At 42.1% G+C, this 21,418-nt stretch overlaps 5 protein-coding genes across 6 annotated transcripts in view; 3 read left to right on the forward strand and 2 right to left on the reverse strand.

Moving 5' to 3' along the window:
• Nucleotides 1-4,268: 4,268 nt before the first annotated feature.
• On the forward strand, nucleotides 4,269-5,987 carry LOC113206754 (probable RNA polymerase II nuclear localization protein SLC7A6OS). The gene is made up of 7 exons (XM_026422983.2): nucleotides 4,269-4,431; nucleotides 4,551-4,685; nucleotides 4,776-4,889; nucleotides 5,095-5,225; nucleotides 5,300-5,461; nucleotides 5,537-5,583; nucleotides 5,668-5,987. Exons 1-7 carry the CDS (start codon nucleotides 4,285-4,287, stop codon nucleotides 5,871-5,873), a joined length of 942 nt encoding a protein of 313 aa, XP_026278768.1. The 5' UTR covers nucleotides 4,269-4,284; the 3' UTR covers nucleotides 5,874-5,987.
• Nucleotides 5,988-6,602: 615 nt separating this feature from the next.
• Nucleotides 6,603-10,292, reverse strand: LOC113207126 (transmembrane protein 164). Its single transcript, XM_026423527.2, has 6 exons — nucleotides 9,897-10,292; nucleotides 9,231-9,555; nucleotides 9,047-9,163; nucleotides 8,727-8,805; nucleotides 8,526-8,626; nucleotides 6,603-8,423 (listed from the first exon to the last, which is right to left on the reverse strand). The coding sequence occupies exons 2-6, from the start codon at nucleotides 9,549-9,551 to the stop codon at nucleotides 8,178-8,180; spliced, it is 864 nt and encodes a 287-aa protein (XP_026279312.1). The 5' UTR covers nucleotides 9,552-9,555; nucleotides 9,897-10,292; the 3' UTR covers nucleotides 6,603-8,177.
• An 842-nt stretch (nucleotides 10,293-11,134) lies between these two features.
• Nucleotides 11,135-14,177, reverse strand: LOC113207117 (eukaryotic translation initiation factor 4H). 2 transcript variants are annotated; one of them, XM_026423513.2, is made up of 6 exons: nucleotides 14,028-14,177; nucleotides 13,236-13,374; nucleotides 12,926-13,148; nucleotides 12,503-12,841; nucleotides 12,188-12,404; nucleotides 11,135-12,108 (listed from the first exon to the last, which is right to left on the reverse strand). In XM_026423513.2, exons 1-5 carry the CDS (start codon nucleotides 14,063-14,065, stop codon nucleotides 12,232-12,234), a joined length of 912 nt encoding a protein of 303 aa, XP_026279298.1. In that variant the 5' UTR covers nucleotides 14,066-14,177; the 3' UTR covers nucleotides 11,135-12,108; nucleotides 12,188-12,231. The 2 variants fall into 2 exon arrangements, with proteins under 2 accessions (XP_026279298.1, XP_052121844.1); XM_052265884.1 differs by lacking the exon at nucleotides 14,028-14,177 and adding an exon at nucleotides 13,746-13,852.
• A 145-nt stretch (nucleotides 14,178-14,322) lies between these two features.
• Nucleotides 14,323-20,008, forward strand: LOC113207111 (myb-binding protein 1A). The gene is made up of 11 exons (XM_026423505.2): nucleotides 14,323-14,496; nucleotides 14,885-15,073; nucleotides 15,185-15,367; nucleotides 15,486-15,698; nucleotides 15,796-15,999; nucleotides 16,083-16,308; nucleotides 16,389-16,545; nucleotides 16,624-16,745; nucleotides 16,857-17,014; nucleotides 17,130-18,901; nucleotides 18,983-20,008. The coding sequence occupies exons 1-11, from the start codon at nucleotides 14,323-14,325 to the stop codon at nucleotides 19,395-19,397; spliced, it is 3,813 nt and encodes a 1,270-aa protein (XP_026279290.1). The 3' UTR covers nucleotides 19,398-20,008.
• Nucleotides 20,009-20,216: 208 nt separating this feature from the next.
• The window catches only part of LOC113206932 (uncharacterized), a 9,105-nt gene continuing 7,903 nt past the window's right edge, over nucleotides 20,217-21,418 (forward strand). The window contains exon 1 of the mRNA XM_052265894.1: nucleotides 20,217-20,393. The gene's annotated coding sequence lies outside the window, so the exon portion shown is untranslated. The remainder of the gene's footprint in view (nucleotides 20,394-21,418) is intronic.

Genomic DNA, 21,418 nt, shown 5'->3' on the forward strand with positions numbered 1-21,418 from the left:
CGCCCCCCCCCCCATCCTCCCCGCGGTAACTCACAGCAGCATTCATACAAGTAGGGGCAGGGGCGTATTAAGGAGGCGGACAGGGGGGCGGTATATTGAAAGTTGCCTAGGGGTTTTGTAGGTCAAATTGCCTACCTTAGGCGGCTATCTAGTGGGCCTCAGTGGGGTGATTCCCCCCCCCCTCCCTTATACTCGCCTGGGTAGGGAGGGTGTAGGTAGGGTGAAAGGGTGCCGGTTTGGGTGGGTGTCACGGGGTGGGGGTGGACGGGGCGAAGAACGTGTCCTCGACGCGGACCCGCCCCCCGGTCTACGACCACACCTCGTAGAACACTCCAACACTCCGCCCAGACGGACGACGCCATAACCCTTCTGTCATGAGCGAGTCAAGCAAAGAAATGGGTCACAATCAGCGCAGGGCGAGGGGAGGGGCGTCAGTCCCAGAGTGGAGAGCGAGAGACCGAGTATGAGAAATTGGACGGAAATGGATGCCCGACGCACGTACGCGGGCGGCCAGTCAGAATGCGACGATATATATCCCGTGCACAGAGCGGCGGGGGTAAGAGTGCAGAGCTCGTCAGAGCGTGGCGAGAGCACGAGGAAGGAAGAACCTCGACCACGGAGTGTGTCTTTGTCAAATTAAATGTTTCATTTTTATAATTTTTGTAACCGTGCTAAAAATTTAGCACATTTTTCAATGTGATTTTTGTTTATAGCGGACACCGAAAATTTTAACGGTTCCTTCGTTCCGGTTAACCAATGGTTTCTCACACGGTTTTCGAGAGAGGTCGAGAGGTCGGACTAGGGTGAGGAAGAGCAGGAAGAGAGAGGAAAGGGGCGCTGCCCCGAGTGGAGAGCAGTCAGGGCGGCCGGGCCGGGAGAGGCTCCGCGAGGGGTGCGCGCGTGGCTCTGCGGAAGAGTTTCTCTCCCGCCCTCTCCCCCTCCAGAGGGCAGGACACACTTGCACGCACCGTTACACCTGGAAGAAGGACAAAAGGAAGAAATACGGTCGGGTTGACAATGGAGACCTAGTCTTAGCGCCCAGAGCCACACTAGGCAACTTGCGCGCCCATAAATATCCCGTCGCGACCGACGACCTCCGGCCGGGGGGGGGGGGGGGGCTAAGGCCTCCGCTTTGCCACCATTAGGGGTAGGGGTAGCTCCGGCTGCGCGCCGTGGCCGGCGGGCGTGTGTTTGCCGGCCAAGTCACATGGGGGGAGAGGGGGGGGGGGGTACGAAAACCTCTGATTTTTTAGACAATACATCGATATAAGTACATAATTTTTACAAAACTCAGCTCAAAAGCTGACTAATTCTCAAATCTCAAAAGACTGCACTGTTAAATTCCTACAAAGCATTTGCTTTGCAGAGCTGCGAAGTATTTTGCTCCTTTGTAACTACGAAGCATTTACTTTGCAATTACAAAGTGATGCTTTGCAATTGCAAAGCAATGAAAACGCTGCAAAGCATCGCTTTGCAATTGCAAAGTGTCACTTCGAAATTGCAAAGCATCACTTGTAATTGCAAAGTAAATGCTTCGTAGTTACAAAGGAGCAAAATACTTCGCAGGCTTTTAACAGTGTGAGACTCAAATCTCACACGTACTCTGTTGGTACCTCAGGACGTGGCACGCACAATTTAGTATACTTAGGAAAATAGGAGCTATTCGTCCCCACCCCATCTGGCTTAGCCGGCAAACATCGTGTGTCGCGGGTTTCACAGATTCGTTCGGCAAATCATGGTCGTCGCCTGTGAGACTCCAGGTAGGCCAACCCGGAGTACGCACATGAACTGCAGGGAAGATGTTGCCTGCCTACCAGGCGTTATGAGAGCTTTCAGAGGCTGAGCTTGCCAGGTTCATAGCTGTAGATGATGGACGTACTTTCTGTATGATACCTCAGGCACCTTCTATATGACTACTTCCAGGAGGGCGACTGAAATAATGACCCCGACTGCTCTATAGATTCTAGGCCATCGGCGCTGGCACTCGACTCTCTTCAGCCAAGAATTGTCTTTACCGTGTCGTTTTTGTTTCACGGTTAGGCTAAGGTCAGTGTCACGATTACTTTTTCGGGTTGACTGGTCCGGGGGAGGGGAGGGGGCTTCTGCCTTTGCTACAGCCAATCTTGGTGGGTCTCGGCCGGGATGAGGCCGTGCGAAGCAGAGGGCAAGATGGGGATATTCGGCTCATGAGATCCCCGCCTGCAGCCGGGACATGGGCTCCCCTTGCCTGCCTGCGGGGCTTTTGTCCAGGGGCGTACGTACGCGAGCGTCGCCGAGCAGCGGAGCGTTCCTCCAGAGCTGCAGATAAGGGCGGGGATGGCTGTAGGGGGCAGGAACCTCCGCAGACTCGAACGCTTGCCTCATGACGGCGGCATGACCGGGGGACAGTAGTTGCCCTGGATCATCCAGAAAGTACACCCGTCATTCACCGGCAGAAACCTGCTAAGTTCAGCCTCTGAAAGTTCTCGTAAACGCCTGGTAGGTATGCAACATCTTGCCTGTAGTGCATGCGCGTACTGCGGGCTGGCCTACCCGGTGTCTCGCAGGCGCCGAGCTCTCATTGTATGCCGAATGAATCTATGAAAAACGGACGCGTATACTTCAAGGACGATCACCTAGCTCGATCGATACTTTCGTCTTTGGTGCAGGTCAGCAGGGAAGTCAATCCCTTAATTTGAAAGCGTCCAATGCACCGCCGGCGTCGTTGAGTCGTGTTGTGGCGCCGAGCAGACGAACACGACGTCTCCATCACGGTTCTCGCTCTAGAAAGGGAGTCTGCGTTGGGCGTGCCAGCTCGGCCGCTGCGGGACACAGATGAATTGCAGAGAAAAGTCCTGCCCCCGCTGGAGGGGGCGGGGCGGAGGAGGGGGGCTCCGCCGTGTTTCGCCGCACCGTGTGCTCCCGACAATAGTTGGCCTCTCCTCAGCTGATAAGACAGGCGGGGTAGGCCACACGCTTCGACATCCTCCTAAACTTCCGAGCTTCCGAGGCTCTCGAGTTTTAGCCGCGGGTGGAACGACCCTCCTGGAGCCAGGAGCAGAAAGGCCGCTAGAGGTGCCCCGTAAGCAAACGTTGCACACGTGTTTCTGATTCCTCCTCCGTCCAGGTAGTGCCCCGGCTTCAGTTTGTTTTGAGAAGTATTGGTTACGGGATATTCACATACTCGTTGTACAGGGTTCCGTCATGTTTGATATGCTGTACCGCATGCAGGGCGATGCAGGCGGCTTGCATACTCGCACGCAATACTGCATCGTCCGCTTGGATGATACACCCGGTACAAGTATTTATTCCAGTTATCTTCCCTCTGGCTCCTCGGCAGTGTTTGCAATTGGTCGGTTGCACAAACACTGCGGCTCGTCGGTGTGCAACATCCGATAGCGCCTGCAGCGCGTCGGGTAGGCCAGCCCGCCAAGCAGCTGCGTGGAGCCGGCGGCCCGCCCTGTGAGTGTGAGTTGTGATGCGAAGCGGCTCACGAACGTAATGAACGCTGCATCTCAATGTTTGTTACAGAACAATGATCACATACTTTCCGCCTTTCAAAACAAACTCTCATTCAAGAATCGATCTTGAAAGCAGATGATACAAATTTAAGAATATAGGTATGTTTTCTAATTTTCTCCCTCTTTAGGTGTCATTATTTGTTTATGGCTGCTTGTTACTTGTAATCTTGTAATTCGGCGTACTAGCGGCGTAGAGGAGGAGGCAAGGGGCGGGCACAGTGGCCGGGCCGGTGGCCCAGTATTGTTGGGCAAGGACGGGTCCTGCTCCCGACTCGTATTGTTAGGGAAGGGATAGCGCCCAGCGCGACGCGACACTGAGCCAGACAAGCCAGACAGCACTCACGCGCACTCCACCGCATCGCCAAAGAAATTGTTCTCTGGTCTGCGCTTGGTTCTCTGTACACATCGAGAGTAAATAATGCTAGTCAAAATATATATCCAAAAATGTGTCGCGTGTGTCACTGAAGGAGCGCCCCTCAAAACCGCGCGGAAGCTTGGCGCTTGGCGGGCTGGCCAGCCCATCGCGCAGCAGGCGCTAACAGTGTGGGGAAAGGTTCACTTTAAAACGTTTTCGCGCGTTTGCGTTGGAAACTCAATCGGTCGGTTGCTAGGCCGAATCTTATTTTTATATTTTTGAAAAATCTACTGAGACAGGACTCTACACCACCAGCCCTGCTGTTCGCTGGTGTGAGTTGGCAGCATTGCCCCCCCCCGATCTCCCATATAACCAAACAAACAAAACAAACAACAAACAGTCAGTCATCAGTCATTCAAACAGCGAGCGATGGCGGCAGTCGTACGGGTTAAGCGCGCTCTTGACGAGGAGCCAAGTTCGGCGTTAATTCTCTCGTGCAAACGAAGGAAAACAAATGTCGAAGATGAGGATGCTGTTGAAACTCTATTTACGTTTGCGGGTACCGTTAAAGATCAAGTAAGTGATCTGTCATCACGGTTTTTTGCTCGTCATAGACTGTCCTAACCTATTCCATACCCATGGTCCGTGGTCCTTACAGTAGCACTGAAACCTAACTTGTGATTCATTTATTTCAGAAAGAAAATGTTGCCCTTCTCACACACGATAAAATCTGTAAGCAGGATGTTAAAAAATCTAGCAGACCAACTCCTAACGTATCCCAAAAAGCACGAAGTGATACAAAGGCAACCTCTGAAAATAATCGGTTTAAGGTATGGTAAAATAGAATAAGTTTATTATTATGGGTGTCTTTTTATCACGGCTGTTGGTTATTGTGAAAAATCGTGTATCTGCCTGCGCAGCTTGTAAATTATTTCCGGACCATCAATGAAGTAGATCAAACTGAAAGTTCTAATGAAGGAATTCAAAAATCTATCACCATTTTAGAAGTTGAAGCTCAACCCAAAGGAGAAAAGGTAAATATTGTGATCAACTTTTAATTATTCTGTTGAACCAACCAATTTAGTTAATCAAGTTTTGTAGAGGTGAATCCAGGATAGAAATCTTTCAAGTGTGGTTGGGGCGAGGGGAGTTGGGTGGGGAGCGTTGTTTGCCCACCCCACCACCCCTTTCTCCCGAATTACGCTTGCAGCGTTGTTATTGTAAATCCTTTGTCTTCAGAAATCAGATCCAGCAAAGGAAAGTATAGATCACGAAGCCCCCTCCTCCCAATATGTCTATGATTTGTATTACATTCAACCTGATTCCAAAGATATTGATGTAGACGACTTGTTGTTGGATGGGTTGGTAAGGTATGTCTCCTCCTGTGTTTCCTAAATGAGCATTTGCATTAGTCCGTATCTGAAAATGTCTTCCCTAATTTTAGCTTTGCCCCTGTTGAAAACGAGCTTGTCTTTGACACTTATCGGAATAACAGAGCTGCAGGTGAAGACAGTGATTCTGACTCACCCTTAATGGATGATGATGATGATTCAAACGATGAGAACAATTGGAGGAATGACTATCCTGATGATGAAGAAGGTGACAGGTACGAGTATTTTCCCAATAAATCAGGTATTTGCAGGACTCTCATTCTAAATAACAACTGAATCTTAATTTTCAGTAATGATGAAGATGGTCTTGCTCGTGGCTTGAGTAAAGTTACTTTTGGTGGGTTGATTATCTTGTAATCCGTCAGTTTACAGTTTTTGTCGTGTTGTGTATTATATTACAATTACTATCCTTATTTTCTAGGAGATGAAGAGCTGAGTAGTGATGGTGATGATGAAAAACTTATTTACACTGAAGAGCTTTCACCTAGTGACATCAATTTGTATGGGGCTGCATATGCTCGATTCAAAAAGAATGCTTTGAAAGAGATGGATTCTTCTTGTCTTGAAATCAATTCAAATTCTGATGATGATTATGGTCCTAGCAGCGATGTCAGCAGTGATGATTAGAATTTTTTATGTTTGTTTAGGCTTTTATTTATTACCTAATATTATTTTTAGTGTTCAAATGTTGTAGACTGTTTCAGTTACGCTTATTAAATTTTTATAAAGATTTGAAAAAGATATTTGTGTTTGTTCTTTTCATTTTATCCAAGAACAATTTTAAAATTTTGAACTATAAGTCTTAAGTTTATTCTTAAATAAAATGAGACTTAATTTTATGGTCTTTCTAAGGGCGCCAGTGCTCCAAAGAATATTCTTAATTTTGGAATGGAAGAATCTTTATTCACACAGTTGAAAGGACAGTCAATGAAATTGATCAGTTTGTGATTTGTTACACCCCTTATTATACACACATTGACAATAGAAAAGCATCACATGATTTAAACAAGAAGGTAGGTATGTATTTAGAAAGCTAGGCAACAAGGATGATGAATAAAACTTATCCAAATCATTTTAATGATTGATCCCTGGTAAATAGGCATTGCTACTCACAACTGCAGGAGGGCAGTTTCATTTTTCTTTGGATCTACTAAAATATTCTTCTCTGATACAATGAGCATTGATAACCTAAAAGTTTAATGGAAATGTGAACTTTGCAGAACAAGTACTCTCAGAGTAAGCAGGCAAAAGGAACACTATACCCTTTGTAATTAACAATTTGTAGATGTTAGTTCCAACATTGTATTTTCAAAAGGTAATAGTTGGGGAAAGGTCGGTATATATTTGGATCATATGAAGAACGTCCTTTTTTATTTATTTTTTTTCAATCAAACCACCTGATTTATCATCCTAATTGGCAGTATCTCCAATTCAAATTACTTGCAGTGCAGTGAGCAATAAAAGTGGTACATTCCATTTTCCACACTATGCAAAAAATGCCTACCAAGCAATAAGTTCGCGCCCTGGCTGGCAGCACTATGCATAAAATTAACTTAGAATATTCTTTGATTTGTACCTACTTTTACCATGCTACCCATGAAAGCACAAAGAGGTGCATTGACAACACAACTAACACATTTTGCCATCCTCAGGTTTTCTCATTAATTGCGTTGCTTTCACTTTCATGAGTGAAATATTTCACCTAAGCCCAGACAAATTACTTAAACAACATTTCTACACCATTGCTTGAAGTTTTAATAAATATACTCTGTAAAACTCATTGCTCATGTGCTTTAAAAAAACATTCCTTTTTTATCTCTTTTCAAAATAAGTGCAAAATAAAAGTGCTATTTATATTTGTCAACAAGTTTATATGAACATACAAAACGTCTTGATGAAAGGCAATCATGGTACACAAGAAACAAATCATGTGTGTCATAGTGGAAATACTGTGCATAAAGACTAGTGAAATAGCAAATTTATCAAGGCTACATATTGTCATTTGAGACAATGATTATTAATGGAATGGTCACCATACACAGTGAGAATCATTCCACCGGCTAATTTGTAATATTAAACATACAAATCAATAACTCTCTCCCCTAACAACAGACTGGGGAGTTTTGAAAGATTACATTCAACGCAGGAATGTATACTATGAGATTCCGCACCAAGAGTGGTTTCAAGTGTGATTAAAATTGCTTTACTTTACCTTAGCCAACAGTATAAAAGAAACAGAGATCACTTAGTCTTGTAAGACGGAGTCTAATAGGAACACATTAACATGTTCATTAACAATGGACTGACTAGCATTATGATTTTGTTGTGATCAATTACTCAGAAGATTCTGAGTATAGCAACATGTCTCACTTTTATAAACCATCACATTACTTTCCTCCAATAATTTTTTTTGGAGTGTGGTTTGTTTACGGCATATCACGCTATGCCAAAATAAACCTAAGCACAGCCTTCATGGAATAAGGCACATGGCTGCTTTGGCCATAAGGAGGAAAAACACCATAGTTGGAACATAATTTCAAGTTCCTGAAGAATTATTAATTGAAAACATTTACCAAGCTATTAAAAACTGTAAGACATCTTTAAAAAGTGTATTAACAATATCAATTACCCTTATTTATTTAATTTAATACCCAAACCATTCGCAAAAGTGCATAGCACACGCACAAACACACTCAAAAAAGTCACTGCTAAATTTGTTTCTTTTAATGTGAAATGAACATACACACCAATCAGCATTTCTGTCTTTGACCCATCCGAAATTGTTCTAATTGTATTACTAAAGTTTAGAAATTAATTTTCAGATAAATATTGCAATTTTAACATTAAAAGAAGAAGAAAAATCTAGATAGTTAAAAGGGGGCACTTCATAATGTTCTTTAGAGAGAATAAAGAGATAATAATCACAGTGCTTTAGTCTTCCGATTGTTTTTTAGACTTTGCGAGGTCTATTGGTGGAGGTAATTCATCTTGAAGTTGTTCTTTGACCTTGGTGTAACTGCATTCGGTGAGAATATACTTTGCACCAACAATAAATAATTTGCATGCAAGGGGACAGAGTAACATCTGGTGAAGAGTTCCCCATATTCGGTAATTTTGGCCTGAAAATGGATCTTTAGATGCAGGACACAGCATCTTATTCAGATTTATTTCAGAGGGCTGCAGAAGAAGAAAATAGATAAATAAATTCATGTACTGTAATGCAACGCAGTAATAATAATATGAAGAAGAAGATGACAAGCAATGAAACCATTTACATACCAATCCCAATCCCTGGAGAATTACGAAATGGTACATAATAAGCAACCCGTATGAGAAAAGACACCAGCTCAGATCAGTAATGGGTTCCACATTGTATACACCTACGATAAAAATTACATGGTATATATTCCTGCTGCCTCACATTGCAGACTGCTTCCTGCATTAATCATATTCTCTACATTGTAACATGTGTGCACTGACCTCCAAGACGAAGCATATAAAAAGGTGCAATCACCATTAGTCCATGTTGTGCCCAGTATACAAACAGCTCACACGGTAACTGGAGACAAAAAAAATTCAGAGCCTGTGTCAAGTCAAAACCCAAGTGAAAAATTCAAAATTGTGTTAAAACAATGATTTTAAAATGTTTTCGGTCAAAACATGGTCTTTTAAGATAGCACCATAGAGGTCTGGAAAAATCATTCAGAATCCCTACAATGACCCTATTAAGACTGTGTGTTCTGGCTAGAAACAGAGATTATGAAAAATAGATGCAAAAAAACACATGCACTAATTGTTACCTGTCTAGATAGTGTTTCTGGAAACACTGTTGCAAGTATGGGGCCATTCAAAAAATTGAGGTGAATTCGAAAGGCAGATGTTAGCATTTTGCTTGGCTGTCCCGCCAAAAGGTAAATCTATAACAGGACAGAGATTTTATATAGCTAACAGTCTGAATGAAAAAATAGATTACAATTGACATACCTGTATTGCTGTAGTGACATGACATGGGTTCAGAAGAAAAATTGTACTTTGGGCCTGCAGTTTAAACCCAATTTCACATCCAATCACAAGACACATTGAAACCAGCAAAATGTTTCGTCCAAAACGATCTCTCCATTGTAGTGAAGATGGCTTTGAAACTGGATGTAGATTCTTCCATCCAAACCAAATTAACAGACCAGAAAATGCTATCCCAAGAACTGTTTCCCATGCCCTTCTCTGCATAGGTAAATAGTTGGCACATTCTTTACCTCCGGTACTTGGAACAGAAATGTTTACACCCTTATATGTAAACTCAAACATAGCTCTGAAAAAAAAGTAGTAAAGTGTAGGTTAAATATCTGCAAGAATCACACTTTTTTTTATATCACAAATTCATGTACAATTTAATCAGTTAAAATATTATGTGACAAGCGGAAAATCTGTATGATTGAAACAATAACAAAATTTTGAGCATTTGAGCTGACAATATCCACAAAGAAAACAGCAAAAAACATTGAAAAACAGTGTTCAGAAACAAGAAAATTCTGCTGGTTTACTATCTAGCACGGGCGGTTTTGTTGATTGAAATTATAAGCAGCTATAACAAATATTAAGAAATGTTTGGTCTTGACCAGAGTGATTGTAGTCTGCTAGCAGCCGACATACCTAGTAAATTATCGACTTTTATTTGTGCTGGCAACGTGTTTTACAAATGAAACCATAAGATCATCTTAAGGAAACGAATGCACGACCATTTCTTTGCGATTAGTGTAACTTTGTATGCGCTACAGTACATTATTTCTCTTTAAAAGTCCCATTTTACAAATCTGAACGAAATGTCAGAATCCATTTCTTGCTCTTAATGTAACTTCAGCGCCCTCTAAACTGTGTACGAACAACTGCCCTCCTCCGCCTTCCACTGCGCAACTAAAACTAACCCCTACTTAACCTTTCCAAAAGCGCGCGCCGCATGAAAATCATGAGCTAGGAAGCTAGACAGCTAAACTGCTTAACGCCATAGCGGCATTTTGATTACTTGTCTCCGTTAGATCGTGACGTGACCGCAATTCCATTTTGTTCTAACTAGGTAATCAATTTTCATTAAAAAAAATAATACTAGAAATTAAATGTTTGGTGTAGTCTGAAACAGTGTCGACCAGTTCTTTCCTCTTCACACAGCCACATTTCTAAAAATGCATCTGTCAGATGTACCTTTATTTAATTTCAACGCCAGCACACAGGACTTCAAAATTACATAAAAAATAAATAAACGAATTCCAAGAGAGAACTAAACAAAATGACTAGTTATCTCCAGTAAAGTTCTGAGCAGCACAGCGAGTCAACGAGCGGCCACGGTGTTTGAACGGGCGTCATTAAATCAAAGTGTTCCGCGGGTTCGATTTCTATCGATGCCGATACAGAGAATACGTGGCTCTCAGCCAATTAACAATTTTTAACAACAAACCCAAAAACAAACGAACAATTGCAAAATTTCTATTATTTTTCCTACTGATGATTTATTGTTAGTTCGAACAACAGCAGCCCAATCCCAAGCTGAAAGTTGATACACAACATGAACATAATATAATATTTAAAGATCTACGATCAAAACCAAAGGTTGAAGATGAAATGACACTCAAAGCAGTATTGGAAGGAGAAAGGCAAAACCTCTCTTGCAACCTAACAGAAATTCCATTTATTCAACCATGGATAATTGTTAAAAGAGCTCTTAAAACATATCATACATAGTCCTCCTTGTGTACTGTACCACTGAACAATATTTAATTCCCGGAAAAAGATTTACAGTCTTCTTACCAAGCAATCATTACACTACGTAGATATGAATAGCCAAAAGGAATCAAGTTAAAACATAATAGAAGGGGATCATAGGTTGACGTCAAATATTGAGGTTTTTAAGTCTGATCAAGTCTATCAGACTTAAGTTTATTAATTAGTAACAGGTTTTCAAATTGTACCTAGCATGAACATGTATTTTACAATCACACAAAACCATTTCATCAGGTGTTGTTTCTAGCGTTCAAAACAAAAAGAGAAGGTAAAACAAGTGAGAACAAAAACAACAATTACATCCTATTGAGAATGACAAGTTAAGAATGAGAAAGACAAACTATACAATTCAGTTTAAATGGGCATGATTAATTAATAACAACCAGTTTGGATCTAATTGACATTAAAAACATGATTTGCAAAGAAGGCACAAACTGCTAAAGGTGGTAAAGTGGACCTCAGTTTTAAGAAACAAAATAACCATGACAATAAAAGAGTTTCTCACAACTCGGGAATGCATAGCACAAAAAGTCAGAGCAAAACTCTTGGCATATTCATTACTGATAGTGTGTTTTTAAGTCCAACTAAATTACAAAAAAATCTGAGTAATCATTTCATATGATGTAACACTTCTACATCAAAGCTTCATAAAATGCAAAAATGAGTTTACATGGAAGAGCACAGAGCAGAGAGCCCAGCTCTTATCCCACAGCCTGCCACAGCCCTCAACAACACAACCACAAAATCAAAGTAAAGAGCAGATTAGTAAGAACAAAACGAACTTGTTCTTATAATGTAACACAAAAATTGTATAGCAATGTAACGTTTGGGACTAATACTTGCATTATTGACAAGTGAAAACATTTATGCACAGAAAGAATGCCAACAGGCAATGACAATAAGAATTTTTCATTAACGTTTTAAATTATTCATAAAAAGAGTTACTAAATATAAAGATAGTCCATATCTCACTATTTACTGCACAGGTCAGTAAGCTGTGTTGAACGACGATCTAGGAAGTTTGAGATCATCACAAGATGGCTCGCCTTGTCTTCTCCACCCATGCTCTCTTGCCATACCAAAGTCAAGTCTAACAGGAATAAAAATGTTAGTACTAGAGCAAATTAAACAGGACTGCAAGGAGGAAGATGAATACAATTGATAAGTACCTGAATATTTCACAAACGTGGAAGGCTTAAACATTTAGTCCATTTTAAGGCTCTTCTTCTGCTTTAGGGGCAGCAGCAGCTGCATCCACCTTTTCCTCCCGTGGTTTTGCACCTCCAAAGATAGAAGCACTTTGTAAGGTTTCAGCCAACGCATTTACTGGAGCTTGAACTGATCGAGGTGCCAGCTTCAGCCTGGGTCTTTGTTTGCCATCAGCACCTGAGAAAAGAAAAATTAAGCATTCATTTGAATGAAATAAGCTCACAGCTTAAAATTTGGAAGGCAGTATGGTATCAGTAAGTAATCAATAAACTAACTTGGCTCTGGTTCCTTGAATTCTTCAAATGGCCTGCGATCCCTTTCCCTGTCTCGTGGCGGCCCATATGCTCCTCTCTCATCCCTGCCTCCATCTCTGCCTCCATCTCGCCCACCACCAAAACCACCAGGACCATCGCGGTCACGTCTGCCACCTCCACCACCTCTGTTCCAGTCTCCACCTCGGCCTTCATCATGGCCATACATGCCTCGGTTTCCGCGTGAGTCTGGGTACCGATCTGGGGGACCTCCGGGACCTCCGGGACCTCCAGGGCCACCTGGTCCACCACCCCGTGGAGGCGGCCCACGATCTCCTCCTCTTGGGCCTCTATCATTAAAACCTACAGAGAGAGGATAAATCAAAATTTAGGAAAAGAAAACAGACACTTAGCATTTTGACTGTAAAATCTGATTGATGATAGTACCTCCTCCGCCTCCTCCTCCTCTACCACCTCGACCACCAAATCCACCACCACGGTCACTCCTTTTTCCTTCTGCGACATCTACTCGAATGAGTGATCCCTCAATGGCAACTGCTTGATTGTACTCCAGTGCCCTTTCCAAATCCTCTCTTGTTTCAAATTCAACATAACAGAAGCCCTTGAATGCATCTGTCTCCTTGTCACGAACAAGCCGAACACTTTTCACCTGCAACAAAGCAATTCATAAAAATCATTAAGAATGTTCAAAACATGACACGCAAGAAAAAAAGGAGCAAATCAGAAGGATACTTACATTCAAACCTTTGAAAATCATTGGAACATCCCCTTGAACAACGCCATTTGGTAGATTCCCAACAAATGCAGTGAAAGGGGCTTCGTTGGGTAGGGGACGAGAAGGTCGGCCTCTTGACCGTCCACCACCTCCATGGTCCCTAAAACACACATGCAAGGAAATTATAGTAGAGAATTTAGAGATAGAATGATAATTGGATAGAAGACTACGAGCATAATACAAGGCAAACCCCAACTTAAGTCAAAAGGATAAATTAGAAGAGTCAAAACACAGTATCTTCTTGATGTCAAAAATAAACAAAACCCAAGATGTGTATTTATGACAAATAAACTTTTAATAACAAATTAAAAAATTTGAATACATCATGGAAAAATTTACTAGAAATTGCTAGCCTACGGAAAACAGGATGTATGCACACTTCTAGGGTGCTCCTTCGCGCTACAGACGGAACCTAACCCTCAGCTATGCCCTAGCCAAACCGCCAAAGGTCGCAAAAATGTTAAACGTGACCTGATAATGTTCGAAAGCCTGTTAATCAAGTTATTGGCTCCAAAGTGAGTTTTCCTGCGGTGCACTTTCCACAGAATACTATGTAATAACATTAAAGAATTTCATTTCCTGAAACCATGGGGTACCCAAGCCTGCGGCAGCCGGTGTACCATGAAATTTGCCATCATACCGAATACTAAAAAAAATGACAGCAAGTTCGAAAGAAACGTAAAGTAAAATTTTCTGATTAGTTCAACTAATTTCTTTTTTAAAACACCGTAAAACTTCAAAATATATACATACCAAGGTTCTGGATCATCATACCCGCTACGTCCAGCCATGTTGGATGGAGATGCAACTGGCGAGGAGTTGAAGTGTGCAACCTTAAGTATGTTTTTTCATGTGATTGACAAACACAGTTCAATTTAATATTTTTCTGAGGCTTAAATTAGGTCCCACTGATGCCCAATAATGGGTGTGGAAACTTTCGTCACAATAAAGAGGAGTTGTGTTGCCTTGGATAGTGTCGGCGCGTCCGTCGATCAGTTGTGAGCATTCGTAGAAGGCGCAACCGCGTGGTGTTGTGTGTGTGTTTAAGATGGACCCCGCCGCAAGCCACATGGGTGAAACGAAAAACTTTAAAAGCGTCAATAATGTCAACAAATCAATTTTGGAAGTGTTTGGTGACCTCAGTGTTAAATCAGATGTAAAGAGAAACAATTCTTGCATCGCTCTTGTTCAACACTTAGCTGATAATGTGGATGACGAGTCGGTATGTTTTCCGTGCCGTGTTGCACCTTGATTTTTCGTTGTGTTTGTTTGTATTTTGGTTGAAATTAACTTGACTTTTCTATCTTACCCTCTTAATCTTAATGTTAGCTGCCTCGTAATTGAATTAAGCACTTCGTCTGTTACTATAATCAGCTGATACCATTAATTTAACAATTTTCTACTTAACCTCAACATCACACACTGCACACCTTTGAGTAGTTTGGATCTAGAAATTTGTTTAATCGAAAAAATTATGGTGACTTCAGTCTCTTTTGCTTAGAAGTTGATGTGAGCTATTTGATTCTTGTTACATCCTTTCCTCGCAGAGATGACTCTCCTCTAGTTGTCAGCTGATTGAATGATTCATTTTGTATTTTGTTTGTATGTAGGAAGAAAATGTCTCCAAAAGTCTTGACTACTGTCTCAAACGCTTGGTCAGAGGTTTGGGGGGGACTCGCCAGCCGCAGCAGAAAGGATACTTCACTGCACTTGTCAGTGTATTAGACACATTTCCTGCAATATCAGGACAGCATTTCATCGAAACTGTAGTCAAAGAATTGGGAGGATCCAAAGATGCGGTAAGCTATATTCCTTTACATGTGATTTTGTTTTCTATTTCCTAAGGACCTGTAGTTAAAGTTACTGTGAGTTAGCTGATTTTCTGATCTCCACATGTTAATTACCTGCAGGAAGAAAAAGAGTCAACAATGGGGATGGCACTTGCCTATGGAGCCGCCATTAGGGGAGGTCTCTTTGCCAGAAGTTCAACTGAACAACAGAAGCAAATCATATCAACACTATTTAAATGTGGCAAGAAGAAAAGTTATATCCCTTTTGCCTCTTCAAGCTTTCTTCTTGACTTAATCCAGACTGTAAGTAGCATAATTCCCATTTTTTTCTGTCATTTTGTTATTTTTATTTGCTGGTTCTTCCAGTATTTTGAGAACCATTTGTACAAAGGAAACTGATAGATCTTTATCTTTATTTTAGAGTGATGAACACTTGCTCATGGACGCAGTGTGGCCTGTTTTGAAAGATGAAGTTTCAAAGCCATGGGTGGACCAATCTTTGGATACACTAGCTATCTTGTTATTGGTTTCCAACCGAGCTGTCAATATTGTTAAGAGTAAAACAATTCAAAAGTGGTTGGGCATCCCCCTTTTGTCTCCAGAGTCAATGCAACATTTTGCTCAGAAGCTTGTGGTATGTTGAAGTATCTGAGAATATCAATTTGTTGTTCAGTTATTTAGGCATGAGTCACATATTGATTATATTACTTTCCTTTTTATTTTCATTTTAGGCTAACAGCACTTCTCTCACTGTGAAGCATCCTGTTTATGATGAATTTTGTAAAAGTCTGTCTTCACCTAGCAATGACAACCTGCTTCAATCATTTTGGACTGTACATGTTGACAATATACTAGCTTCATCTAACAAAAATAAGGATCTTGCTGTCCTCCGCATCCTTACAATTCTTCTGAAAGATATGACTAATAAGCAACAGGTAATTGTTTGCAAAATTTTCTTGAAAAATTGACCAAGGCCTATTCAAAAAATCAGCCATATTATATTCAATGTGTTTTACAGATTGAAGTTTTAGTCACTCCTCGAGTGCTTGATGTGATTGGACGGATATTGCGTGCACCACCAGCTGAAAGAAAAATATTCCATGAATTGCACACTTTGGCTCGGGAGGCAATCACCACCATTGGTACTACACTTTCAACTGATGACGTCACTGATAAAATTCGATTATCTGTTCTGAAAAAGATTCTTTTTGATTCGGGTAATCTTCAGTACGAAAAGCAGACAGGTATGTTGTAAAATGCTTGTTTTGTACTCTTTATGATGTCTCAGTAATTTTTAATTAATGTTTTTTATGATTTGTTTTAGGCACTCATATTGCGATACTTTTAGAAAACAAACTCACCAAAAAAGGGGTTGTAAAGCTTGCCAAGCAATTTAAGGAGGTTGTTGATGGTACATCTCCAACAAATGGTAAGGTTTGGACTAACAAAGACCGCAAATTTGCTGCTCAACAGCTAACTAGGTAAGGAATCAGAACTTTGTTTTATAGTATTTCTTTTAATTCATGGTTTTCATTGTATCATATTTTTATAATGTTCAGATTGATTGGTCACCAAGCATGTAACAGTGAAATTGAATGGAAAGTTGAGCAGCTTCTTTTCCTTTTGCATCGTGGCATATTCCGTCAGGATTCCTCAAGTACCATTGGGGTTGAATTGGCTGGTACGTCCTTTTCCTGGTTGCTTATTGATATTTTTTTCTCCCCACTCCCCACAGTTTTGACGCCTCAAAAGTATTTTTTTTTTATATAATCTGTAATGTTGCCTGTTATAGGAACTTTGAGACACTGTTTCTTCAGAGCATTGGACCAGAAGTTTTCAAACATTGATACTATGATTGGTGTTTTGAGTCAAATAGTCCAGCATATTAATGAGCAATTGGTAAAGCAAGAAAAAGCAACACAGACTGTAAGAATACCTTTCAGTAAAGAGGTGAGCATTAACCGTCATGTTGCATACCACACTTTATTTTCCCGTAATATCGGTACTTCATAGTTTTGTTTTTACTTTTTTACTGATATTTTTCTTTTCTTAAAAATCTTTTCAGGCATCTTTAGCCTGGCGCAAAATGCTGAAGACAATTTCCCAGCTTGAGTCTAAGAATGTATCCAATGGAAACAAAGAGTCTGCTGAGCGGATATTCCATGTCCTTTTCCTTTTCATGGGACTTCAGCTCATATCAGATCCAGATATGGCCGCTGGATCTCTTCAAGAACTCCACAGCTGTTATGATCGGGTTAAAAGTGGCAAGCAAGACTCAAAACAAGAAGAGCCTCAATGGGTTGAAGTGACGATTGATCTTTTCCTTTCACTTCTCTCACATGATTCTCATTTATTAAGAACAATTGTTGGCACAGTTTTTCCTCATCTAAGTAAACATCTTTCTGTGTCAGCCTTTTATCAGATATTGGAAGTCTTGGACCCTGACCAGAATGAAAATCCTTTAACTTCAGCTACTGATGCTGATGACTCTAATGATGAAAGTTCATCAGATGATGAAGATAATTCGGAGACAGTGACACAGAAAAATGTTAATGGGAAAGGAAAGCACCAAGAAAATTCAAGTGAAGAAAATTCAGATGAGGATAGTGATGACAGTGAATCAAATGAGAACGATGAAAGTGATGATCCAGATAAAGAAAATGATCTAGATGACGGTTTTGAAGATTTTGATGATGATGAAGACATGGATGAAACTATAAATGACAAATTACGTCAAGAGGTGAGGTACGCTCTTGGCAATGCTGCATCTCTGACTGACACTGAATCTGTTGACCTGGATGACATAGATGAAGAAGAAGGCCAACGTATGGACACAGCCTTATCCCAAGCTTTCAAAAACTTACGTCAATCTAGGAGCAGTAAGAAGAGCAAGAAACAGCTTAAGAGTGAGGAGGCAGTTACTCATTTCAGAAATCGTGTCCTTGATTTAGTTGAGATTTACATTTCACGTGAACCTTCCATGGACATATGTCTGGAGTGCATTACACCACTGCTGTCACTTCTGGCCTTCTCTATGAAAGATGTTCACCAGAAACCTCTTGAAATGAAAACCAAAAGCATCTTACATAAACTGACAAGTTTGAAAAAATTCTCATCAATGGGTGGAGTCAATGAGCAATCACTTGCTGAGCTCATAAAATCTCTAGCAGGCAAAGGTGTTCGCAGCGCAACCACATTTTTAGGTTTGGCTGATTTGATTTCTGATTGTTGTACATTTTTAGTGAGATGCTCTGAGTTTATCAGGTCTCAATCCTCAAATCAGCAAAGCTCAGCGAAGAAAAACCTTGTTGCCGATGTTATTGAGTCCCTCTTTATTGACTTCTGCACCAAGAGAGACACTCTTCTTCCCAACAATATGTTCAAGTCAGTCATTAATCTTCAATGGAATGGGTGCTGGTCCGTTGCACCTGTAATTGTGCAACATGCATTTGACTCAAAAGTTCGTCCATTCCGAAGAGGCCAGGCAATAGAACTCTTATCTACCTTCTTTAGAAACAATCATCTATTAAACTCTGCGGATCAAAAGCAGAAACAGGCCTTGAAAAAAATTGTCTCCTCTGTCATAGACAACACTATTGAGTTACTGAGCTCTGAAAATGATTCAAGTGCAAGGGTTCAACCTCGGCAAAATCACCACTTATTGGCAAGTGTGCTGAAACTTATTCAGCAACTCTTGGCTAGGTCTGATACCAAACCTGCAAATACTTCAACTTTGTCCTCTGCTCTGGATTCATTCTGTCAAAACTGTGGAGGAGTCCCAGCAGAAACCAAGAAAGTCCTTACATCTCTCAGCAAGTTACTGAGCTTTGATATTAGGTGAGTATTGCTCTGTGACCTCTCTGATAATATTGCTTCAATGTCTTTTATTTGTTTTACAAAATATCTCTTTGTTGACAGCTCATTAAGAAAGGTTAAGAAAGGGAAGGCAGAAAATGCAGCTGTTTTAAATGGTGATAGCAGTGATGAGGAAACCTCAGATAATGAAACTGTCTTTAACAAGCAAAATCAGAATGGAAATGCCAGAGGAGGTGATGATGGAATTCAGAGGAAGCAGAATCTACCTAAAGGAAAAAACAGAAAAGATAAAAAGCTACATAGAATGGCATTGATGGGTAAAGGTCTTGATTCTGTTACATTTAGTTCTGTAAATGACAGTTTGTTGAATGGCAGGGAACCTGACGATGAGGATACTCTTGCTGATAATAGTTTCTCTAAGATTAATGGCTCTAAGTCTGAAAAAATGTCTTCTTTTAAAAGGAAATCTGTATCTAGTGACTCACAAACGCCGAAGAAAAAAAAGAAAAATGTTTAAGTTGCTTATTTGATTGTCTTAGTTTTTCTACTTCATTCCTGTCTTCATACAACGGACTGTCTTGCAATATTTTGAAGTCAGGAACTCAATTTGATATCTCAGACTTATGACTGAATCATGTTATCGGAGCAGCATTCTTACTAGCTTGTCTATTCAAATTTTAATAGTGTTCATGACTACAGCAGTCAATAGTCCTCCCATGGAAGCTGCGCTAGGATTTTTACTTCAATTTATTAACACTGGAGAAGTTATTGTTAAATAGAGTATGTTTTGTTAAAACATAGAATTTACCAGCTGATTTTTGATCTGCTCATGCTGAATGTATTTCTTATAGAAATTAATGTCTGATGCTGTAGCCTGAAATGTGCCTTGTTGAAGTCAGATAAGCCTTAAATATGGATTGTTATATTTTTTTCTTGGCTATGCTGGGTTGTCATTTGACAAACTTAAAAAATAATGAGTATGTTGAGAGGTGCCAAAACTTGGCATTTATCTTACTGGGTGTCTTTTTATAAAACAATATAATTGTATTGTTGATTGTTGGTTTCAAGGAGGACCCTATATAAGATCCCTATGAGGTTTTATTAAAGATTGTTTACAAATGAAATTCACTTTTATGTTGTTTATTTTTGTGTTCAGTGCACATACACACCTTGTACACACCCTTGGAAAGAGGACATTTCAGTGCAAAACATCTCGTCTGTTCAGCACGGGGCTGCGCCGGCTGCGCGGGGCTGCGGGGGCCCCAGGCGCGCCCCGGGGCCGGGGCAGGCCCCTGCACGCGCCAGCTGCTCCGCGCCAGCCCGCTCCTCCCCCTCTGCTCTCAGTACAGCGAGTGTCGAGCAGCAGAGCGGCGAGCAGCAGAGCGGCGAGGAGCCCAGTCCGGCCCTCGCGCCCCCGCACCGCACGGCACGCGGACCTCGCGGAGAGCTGCCTCCTGCCCTCCCCACGACGGCGGCTGACTCCACGACGACGACGACGGTCCACGGCCGAGAGGTGGGCTCCCCAGAATGAGCTGTTTGAGGTGGTGCCACCGATTGTGAGGGTGCGTACACATTTTGAACGGGGCAGTCATTGTTTTCTCACTTGATCTCAACGAGAACAGTGTGTCGCCCCATTTACAACTTTGGGGGGCTCATTAGACGAATCGCTGTGTTCGATTGCCGACCACATTTCAGTTTTGTTAAAAGCGCTCGAGGTGAGTGCCCCCAGGTGCTCTCCGGACCGGGAGGAGTGGGGGAGGGGTGCAGTTGTGCAGTTGACCTTTTGGCAACTTTTGGCATTTCGCGCCGTAGACTTTGGTGATGCGTTTGCTGCCCTTCTTCGTGAGCCCAGCTATAGGACACTTAAAAGGGGAAAAGGGGGGGGGGGGGGGGTATGATCTAAGCTACTCGGAAGGCCAGTCTTGGCCAACCTGTGAAGACTGACGGACGGCCTCCAATGGACCTCGTTGGGAGGGGGATACTGCTGCTGGACCACCCCCTTGCCTTCACCTTGGCGTTATTTGTTTCCGATAACGCGATTCGGATTACTTACTTTTATTTGCTCACGCCCTTTCCTGCTTCCCTGGCCTTCGCTCCGGAGTCGGCCTCCATCAGCCCCTTGATGGCGGCAATAAAAAGCCGGCGGGCCGGGCCTCGCGCCCCCCGCGCCCGTACCGCCCTGCTCGCGAGGACCGCCGAGGTGGGATCAGACCGAGACGCGCTCGCTCTCTCTCTCTCTCTCCTCCTTTCCCACTCTTGTGCGCTTCCGCCCTCTTCTGTTCGGACGTGATGGGGTAGGATGGACCTTCCCCGGGAGGGCGGTAGAGGGGCGGGGGATAAACCGGTATAAGTGAGCGACGCTGAGGGAAGTACCAATCGATACGGCCGCATCGCATGTCGAGATAAAACTCTACCCTCTCCATCCACCCGACGGGGCACCCGCCCCTCTCTATCCGTCCATGTTCTTGCGGAGAAGTTTGCCCCCGGGCAGAAAAATTATGGGGGGGTGATTCGAAACACATCAATCAGGGAGAGAAA

The sequence above is a fragment of the Frankliniella occidentalis genome, unplaced genomic scaffold (genome assembly GCF_000697945.3).
Source record: "Frankliniella occidentalis isolate FOCC.00 unplaced genomic scaffold, Focc_3.1 Scaffold32, whole genome shotgun sequence".
Classification (NCBI taxonomy): Eukaryota; Metazoa; Arthropoda; class Insecta; order Thysanoptera; family Thripidae; genus Frankliniella; species Frankliniella occidentalis.

Excerpts from the sequence above, each read along its gene's own strand:
- LOC113206754 (XM_026422983.2), top strand. The coding sequence starts at position 4,285 with ATGGCGGCAGTCGTACGGGTTAAGCGCGCTCTTGACGAGGAGCCAAGT. Across the intron at positions 5,462-5,536 it reads GATGATGAAGAAGGTGACAG|TAATGATGAAGATGGTCTTG; the intron begins GTACGAGTATTT and ends CTTAATTTTCAG. Across the intron at positions 5,584-5,667 it reads CTTGAGTAAAGTTACTTTTG|GAGATGAAGAGCTGAGTAGT; the intron begins GTGGGTTGATTA and ends CTTATTTTCTAG.
- LOC113207126 (XM_026423527.2), bottom strand. The coding sequence starts at position 9,551 with ATGTTTGAGTTTACATATAAGGGTGTAAACATTTCTGTTCCAAGTACC. Across the intron at positions 9,164-9,230 it reads ATGTCACTACAGCAATACAG|ATTTACCTTTTGGCGGGACA; the intron begins GTATGTCAATTG and ends GTCCTGTTATAG. Across the intron at positions 8,424-8,525 it reads TTCTCCAGGGATTGGGATTG|CCCTCTGAAATAAATCTGAA; the intron begins GTATGTAAATGG and ends CTTCTTCTGCAG.
- LOC113207117 (XM_052265884.1), bottom strand. The coding sequence starts at position 13,837 with ATGTTATTACATAGTATTCTGTGGAAAGTGCACCGCAGGAAAACTCAC. Across the intron at positions 13,149-13,235 it reads TGATTTTCAAAGGTTTGAAT|GTGAAAAGTGTTCGGCTTGT; the intron begins GTAAGTATCCTT and ends GCTTTGTTGCAG. Across the intron at positions 12,405-12,502 it reads ATTCAAGGAACCAGAGCCAA|GTGCTGATGGCAAACAAAGA; the intron begins GTTAGTTTATTG and ends TTCTTTTCTCAG.
- LOC113207111 (XM_026423505.2), top strand. The coding sequence starts at position 14,323 with ATGGACCCCGCCGCAAGCCACATGGGTGAAACGAAAAACTTTAAAAGC. Across the intron at positions 15,074-15,184 it reads TGGGAGGATCCAAAGATGCG|GAAGAAAAAGAGTCAACAAT; the intron begins GTAAGCTATATT and ends AATTACCTGCAG. Across the intron at positions 16,746-16,856 it reads CATTGGGGTTGAATTGGCTG|GAACTTTGAGACACTGTTTC; the intron begins GTACGTCCTTTT and ends TGCCTGTTATAG.